The sequence below is a fragment of the Oncorhynchus keta genome, chromosome 28 (assembly GCF_023373465.1).
Source record: "Oncorhynchus keta strain PuntledgeMale-10-30-2019 chromosome 28, Oket_V2, whole genome shotgun sequence".
NCBI classification, from domain to species: domain Eukaryota; kingdom Metazoa; phylum Chordata; class Actinopteri; order Salmoniformes; family Salmonidae; genus Oncorhynchus; species Oncorhynchus keta.
Window position 1 is genome coordinate 46,846,482 of NC_068448.1, and position 7,357 is coordinate 46,853,838.

The window sequence follows — 7,357 nt, forward strand, 5'->3', positions numbered from 1 at the left end:
TTTTGGTGTGATGGGCTAGTGAGAAAGTACACGTATTGGATGGATACACTATAATATGTGGAGCAGGACTAAAATGAGCTAACAATTATTGTGTATTGTTGTATAACAATGGTACTTTACAGTGGTACTGTTCTAGCATCCTTACCTATGAGCTGAGGATGAACTACTTATAATGTTATGGGTTTAAAAGATTAGACGAAATTGTGTTGTTTACAAAAATTTATTCATACAAATCTTACAACACCGTTTTTTTTAAACATTTATAGACTTAACCCTTGTGGATCGCCATTTTTTTCTCATTATAATAGTACTCTCTAATATCAATTTACTACACAATAAATATATATATTCTAAGTTTAATCTTCACGTTTAGTAAGGCTGTTGGCGCTTTCAAAATGATACATATTATGGAAAGAGGGTAATCATGATGCTTGCAACTATCTACCACAAATCTCTAAGTCTAAGTGCTCAAAAAAAATTAAATAATAATAATTGTCAAAAGAAATGATTGTGAGCAAGAGTGCTCGGAGACTACACCTAATGGCACTAAAGATCCAATCAAATGATTGCGCAACACAAAAACAACAACCAAATGGTGAAATGTAAGCTGATGATGTGCAGCATTGTAGGGCTACTAAATAGCCATCTGTGATTCGTGGCGATTTTAAAGTCGAAGCAAGGCACCACAGCCGCAAGCTGCATTCTGCGTCACAAAGCCTGGAGGGGAATGCAGAATTAAAGAAAGATTGATTTCATACACACAGGCACAGATCGAAGAACTTTGCCCTACTGCTAAGTGTCACAAAGCTCAAACCTAACCTACAGTGTCTGTAGAATCTGCCTGGTCCACTACTGGAGTTAGATCTCCTTGCAATTTAGGGAAGTGTGAATATGATGTCTTGGGGCCAGGAAATGGAAGTATACTGTACGGATTCAGAAGCTACATTTTTCATTATCTTATTAACTGTTTTTCATGGTGTCAAAAAATGGGATGGCTAATAACAGAAGTAGCGAACCCAATCATGCCTCTAGTGAGAAGAAGTGTGGCTTGTTCTGTCTATCTGTCACTGATGGGTACAAGTGAGATGATAGGCCAAGTTCTTCTAATGAGGTGTGGAAACCTTTGTCTGGTAAATTCCTTTCACTGCCAAAAAATCCCCGTTTTCTCTCGAATCGATTGGTCATGGACTCTCCTTCTTTCTCTGTGTCCCTCTTTCTCTTTGTTCTCCTCTCTCGCACCCACTATCCTCATTCCTCTCTTCCTCCCACTCCCCCTCTCATACTTGGGTCTATCTAGCACTGAACAGGTTTTCTCTGCTTCTCATCTTGTGATCACTTACATCAAGAAAAAAGAGGCAAGTAAACTGAGAAGCTAGTTTGGAATTGGTGGTGTTCAGAATAGTACAGGCACGGTGAAGTACGTTTAAGGCTTTGTCTAACTGTTGATTAGGTAGAAGTTTGACTGTGCTGTGCTTGGGCTGCCAGGATAGGTAAGGATTATTCAAAACAACAATCATTCAAGCATTGTTTTTGGCATATAATACATTGGAATGTAACAGAATCTTGTCTCAAGTCCCATTGAGAAGAGACTAAAAAGAAAACATGACCGCGACTCTTTCTGAAAGCTTCTCCCCTGCAGTACATTCATCTGAGCTTTCCTATACAGAAGACAGGGGTGAGACGTTCAATCAAACACTTTGTGCAGTAATGTTGGGGAGAGAACAAAAACAAAACAACATCCAGAAAAAAAACACATATGTATTTACGTCAATCAGTGAGCAAAGAAAACCATCCAATTGCAGTAGTTTGCACAGATTTGGTGGCTAGTGCAATTACTTTAATCATGCGATCTAGCTTTACATTGGTTCACATGACAAGATAGGGGAAAGCACAGTAGACCAGGAAGGTGCAACGCGTCTTCAAATTGCCTCTGAAATGTTCCTCATGAAAAATAACAAAAAACACATTGAAATTAAGTGAAGCCACATAAAAAGTATAATGTCAGTGGAAATGGTCTCCGTTTTCTTATTGGACTTTCTTTTTGAGTCCGATAACCATTCTACGTTCATGATGCTTCTTATGTGGCGAGAAGAGACAAATGGAAAACCTTTACCAGCATTCCAGGTTTTCAAGAGCTTTTCAAACACATGTATACCATTACAGAGGAACACGAGATAGATACTTTGCACAAAGTTCAAAAGTGTAAGCTCATTTTCTTTAACACTGAAGAAGAAAAAGAAGAAGAGGAAGGAAAGGAAAAAGCTCAAACGCACTCTGGTCCTCATCTTACGAGGGTCATTCTAACACTTTAGTACTTGAATTACTGCCATATATAAGGATTCTAGAGCCTGTTGGGTCATGTCTGTTTTGGCCTTAAATAAACAATTTATTTATAATACTGTTTAGCAGTAACAATATTATCCTACTGCCTCCCATAGGATATTTATGGGGAATTTTAAAGGATTTACAGTATATCCATACACATTCAATGTGTAAAAAATATCTATGCATCTATATTCACGTTCATACATGTACTGCATGCAGTATAGGTGTGAATATAGGTACAGTTGTACAGCATCTCAAGAGAGATAGGAGCCCAAATGAGAAAAGAAGAAGACTGGGTTGTATTTCGTATCTGGAGGGTAAGGTCACAGGGTAAGGTGAGAAAAAGTGGGAGGGACAATAGACATCCCTCAAGACAAGGCCTCGGGAAAGAGCCTGGAACTCACCGGAAATTCGGGAGAGAACTGTTTCAGCCAGTCTCCCAAAATAGCCTCAAACTCATCCCCATCCGGTAGGGCATCAAAGTCTATGTCTTGTAGAATATGGTGAAAACCTAAGTCTTCAGGGCTGTTGTAAATAAAGACACTGAGCTCTTAATTTCAGTTGCCACAAAGTAACATTCAATACATTGACTGTCTTTTAAACTATTTATTTCCGTCGCATTCATATCTAGATTTAAATCTTTAAAAGACAGGGTAAAGAGCATATTGATCATGTGCACATCATTTAATCTTCTTGTCTACGTAGGTCTAAAAATAAATAAATATAGGCTATATTTAGGTTGAACAAAAGGATTGGTCCACAAAGTAGATCTGCGCGTTCTCAAGTGCTTAAGTACAAAAGAAAAACAATATTATTATCAAAATATTAATTTTAATGGCTTTACTTCATACATAAATACATGTTTAAAGAACACAAGAGCGATCCACCGATTGTTCAGTTTTCTCAAAATGACTTGATCTGGGCTGTACACACATGGTAGTTTGGTTTAGCAACGCTACAAATACGCTAGCCGGCGTCCTTTGCTTCTATATCTCTGTCTATACCTTTTCCCAAGGACTGCCGCCAGGTATTTCTTGACTGCCATTTGCTTTCGGTAGCGGCTGTAGCTGTCTGTGAAGATCCCATCCGAGTGTCGCTTTGACAGAGGCTCTGAGTCGTCTTCCATGGTGCTCCCTCCACTAAGAAAGGGGGAGAGCAGGATAGTTTTCACTGTTAGGAGACGCCTACCCTGCCTCGGAATGTAGCCCAAAGACTGCACTGACAGCTCTTCATTTTTATATTTTCTCATCTCTTCAACTTTTAATCAATCATCCCAAATTGATTTTTATTTCGATATCATCATGGTTAGGCTGGCTGGTCGAGGATGTAGGGTAATTGAAGCCTACATTTATCTTCAACCCTTGGGACTAACCCCCTACCACCATCAAGTATTAATAATGAAAATGAAATGTATTCATCCACGTGGATCCTGGGCGTTGCTACTTAAAGAGACAATATCAGCACTGAGATCCACCGATTTGATCTAAATCATGCCGCACCCGGATTTGCGCTGTCGGAGATTTTATCAAGTCAACCCACTCTGTGCCTGAAGTCGTCAAATTCAAGTCGGAAGAACACACACATAGACACACCGGACAATTTGACGAAACATAGAATGAATAGTGAGTATTCGGAAAATCTGAGTTAGAAGAAAAACGAACACCAAAAATAACTAAGATCACAAAATAAGAGACGAGAACTAAGAAGATGTCCTTACCCTACACGCTTTGCCATCAGAGAATGGAGATATTTTCTTGCTGATAACTGACCCAGCGCTTTCCTGTAGGCTTTATTAAACATTCCGTCTGCATGCCTTTCCGTTCTGGGATGATAAAACGCCAAACAATAAATGATCACACGTAAGTGGTAACATAATGTATTTAGCCTACCAAATCCAACGCGTCATGTGGGCTGCTTTCCAAAATGTGAGCTGAAATAGTGGACAATGCTATTCTGGTGAATTTCATGACTTTGGAAATGGCCGGTTCATATTAAAAGTGTCTCGTTCTGTTTTAGTTCGCTTATAGGCTTCTAACTTGATTCTATAGCCCACAGAGCTTTCCGATTATCTTCGTTTGAATACCAGGCTACCAACCATAGTCTATCTTGCTGCAATGAAAATGTGGGAAGCTTGTTATTTTAAAGTCTCATTTTTCCCCCCTATGTATTTCCATCTAAAGATTAAATAACAAAATGGGATTATTGATGGTACAGTACATTTACTAACATAAAACATATAACATAGATGAACATAAATACGAGCCCGATAATGAAATGTTTAACATGAATGTCAACGACATTAAAAAATAATAGGTTGAGTATAGTGATAATGATAGTCACCTTTTCTCCGGTGGGTAGTATAAAGTGTACACGTCGTCCGCCACAGATGGGGGACTTCTTATAGCAATTTGATCACCGTCAAAAGCCAAGTCCGGTAACGAATTTCCATCCTCGTCATAAACCTCATTTTCAAGTCTGAAATCGGAAATGCATTTGAATATTATATGCTTTTTGATATAGGATTAATCATGTATAATCATGATAAAACCAATTCTGAATATAAACACCGAAATAAATTACTCGCATTTTTTAGATTGTATAGGCTATATTCCATGTTAAGAAATTAGAGTAATTAAAAAATATTTGATAGGCCTACAATAGCCATAATGTATCTGCTTAAATGTGTAATAATTGTAATTGCTATCGACCATTCCTAAGTAAGCTACAACACCTTACATAAAAACATTAGTGGAACCATAGGCTATATTTCCCAAAAGGCAAGCAAACTCATCCACATCGGAAATTAGGGGAAAAAACATGTTTAATTTCAAATCCTTTTAATTGTGAATTAAATAACACCATAACCAGATCTCAAAAACAAAATTAAAATGTATAGTTTTGATTAAAAAAATAAAAGAATGCAGATTGTGTCTGCTTAGTTAAGAGAATACAAAATAAATCGATCTTGTTATTCTATGAATTAGTGGCTCCCACATTTGCCTCACGCCTCAGCAAATTACCCCTCACTGTCATTCCCACGGGACGCGTCTAAACGCTGAGATAGAGTTCTGTATCAGACGCTTGATCTACCAGTAGCTGGTAATATGCTATATTCCACTGCTATGATTCCAGGCGTTCTAAAGCCCCTCATAGCAAAACATTGCAGCATATTCAAACTCAAAATAAAACACATACACCAGTATCTGTCAATGCATAGCATACATTTGTATACCCAAATTGACAAGATGCTCTGGAGGGGAAAACGGTGTATTAATTTAGGTATTATCTATTTCCTTTATTTCTCCACACATTGATTGAACGAAAAAAATGGTATAACAATTAATGGCATTAGGTCTAGACCTATGCGGTTGCAGTAGACTCGATCAAATACATAACTACTGTCCTCAGCAGCAGAAACAATGCGTTTTCCAATGTTCATTTTACATGCAGAGATGTTCAGTTGAATGAGAAGTGTTCAGGTACCTACCTAAGGTTAGGATAGTTTAGCCCGAGAGGTGAGCAGTGGATGCTGTAGTGCATTATGATTCCATAGATGAGTAAGGCTAAAGTCGCTTTACTAGACATTGTCCTGCTGAAAAAGAAATGATTACAAAGTTAGAGGTGCGAAAGTTATCTACCATTTCCAAAGTCAGAGCGAGGAAAAACGAAATGAATGCACGTTATTTTTTTTTAGAATGGATAGGGTTTTCTTATATTTTGGAGAGCAATACGCTTACAAAAATTATCCAAACTCCCCATCTATTCATCACTTAGTGCTTGCGAGTGCAACAGTGCCTCAATTCACCTTAAGTGTGTTGCCCCAAACATTCTAAAGTGCCAAATATGACCTCCAAACATTACATCCAAACCTTCTAAAGCACTATAGCCTGTTGCTGTATTCTCGTTTGTGTGTGTAAAAGTTCAGAAAGCATCACGTACCTATTACCGTGTGGAGAGACAAGCTGGATGTGATCCGGTTGCGACTGCGACTGGGAGAGTGAGATAATCTCTCTCTCTCCCTTTCTCTCTTTTCTTGCTTCGTCTGTAAAGCGTCTCTGCCGCCTCCTGATGCTCCTTTAATGTGTCCAACCCTCCGTGCGCTCACACATAAAACGCGATTATCGGATCTCTGTATGCACACAACCCCAGGAGAAAGAGCCCACACGTTTGTCTTCACAGAGGAAACTTTTTGTTCTGAAGACCTGCTTGCATCGGCTTTTTTAGAATTCCTGAATCCAACAGCATGCCTTTTCACTGGTCACACTAGGGGATACTATCTACGTCATCGCCCCCATCCTCTCGGAATGTAACACTGTAGTACTTTTCCTTCCCCGTCAATGAGATGACCCGAGTCATAAAGTGCATATGCATGTTTAGTTCAACCACGTAATCGTGGGACAATGCATGAACGCAAATATTTGTCAGCGTGACATATATAAGCCGTACGCTAAGTGAGGTCATTGTGCGTGGTTAATTTCAATACCTCAACCAAATGACTACAGTAAAATCGCCCCCGTCAAACTTAAAACCAACTTGACCAATCATTCAATTATGGCCATGTATTGTGAAAAGGATCAAGGTCAAGTGCTTGCTTTGTGCCCCATCGCCCTTAGCGCACGACAGGTAATAGAGCGGGAGTTGTCCAGTACTCAGGTGCTGAAACCCTGGACCTGGCAATGGTTGAATCGGCGTGTTTCAGCAAGACGACGTGAAAGGCATGTGGAGCTTGTTCCACAGAAACATTTGGTTTGAAACAGAAAAATTATAATTCAATTCTGACTACTGAATGTTTTCCTAAAATGTTTAAGGACTTCATAGCCTCCATGCATTCAATGCATTATGTACTCTATATGTACAAAGTATGTGGACACCACTTCAAATGAATGGCTTCGGCTATTTCAGCCACACCCGTTGCTGACAGGTGTATAACATCGAGCACACAGCCATGCAATCTCCACAGACAAACATTGTCAGTAGAATGGCCCATACTGAAGAGCTCATTGACTTTCAAGATGGCACTGTCATAGCATGC

The 7,357-nt window shown here is 39.1% G+C and overlaps 1 protein-coding gene across 5 annotated transcripts; it reads right to left on the reverse strand.

Annotated features, from left to right (window-relative positions):
• Positions 1 to 201: 201 nt before the first annotated feature.
• LOC118361501 (glucagon family neuropeptides-like) lies at positions 202 to 6,673 on the reverse strand. 5 transcript variants are annotated; one of them, XM_035741488.2, is made up of 7 exons: positions 6,265 to 6,664; positions 5,813 to 5,917; positions 4,666 to 4,800; positions 4,043 to 4,147; positions 3,330 to 3,464; positions 2,730 to 2,850; positions 202 to 717 (listed from the first exon to the last, which is right to left on the reverse strand). In XM_035741488.2, the coding sequence occupies exons 2-7, from the start codon at positions 5,908 to 5,910 to the stop codon at positions 709 to 711; spliced, it is 603 nt and encodes a 200-aa protein (XP_035597381.1). In that variant the 5' UTR covers positions 5,911 to 5,917; positions 6,265 to 6,664; the 3' UTR covers positions 202 to 708. The 5 variants fall into 5 exon arrangements, with proteins under 5 accessions (XP_035597381.1, XP_035597380.1, XP_035597379.1 ...); XM_035741487.2 differs by having other exon boundaries at positions 202 to 2,850; positions 5,813 to 5,914; positions 6,265 to 6,673; XM_035741486.2 differs by having other exon boundaries at positions 202 to 2,850; positions 6,265 to 6,665.
• Between the last annotated feature and the right edge of the window lie 684 nt (positions 6,674 to 7,357).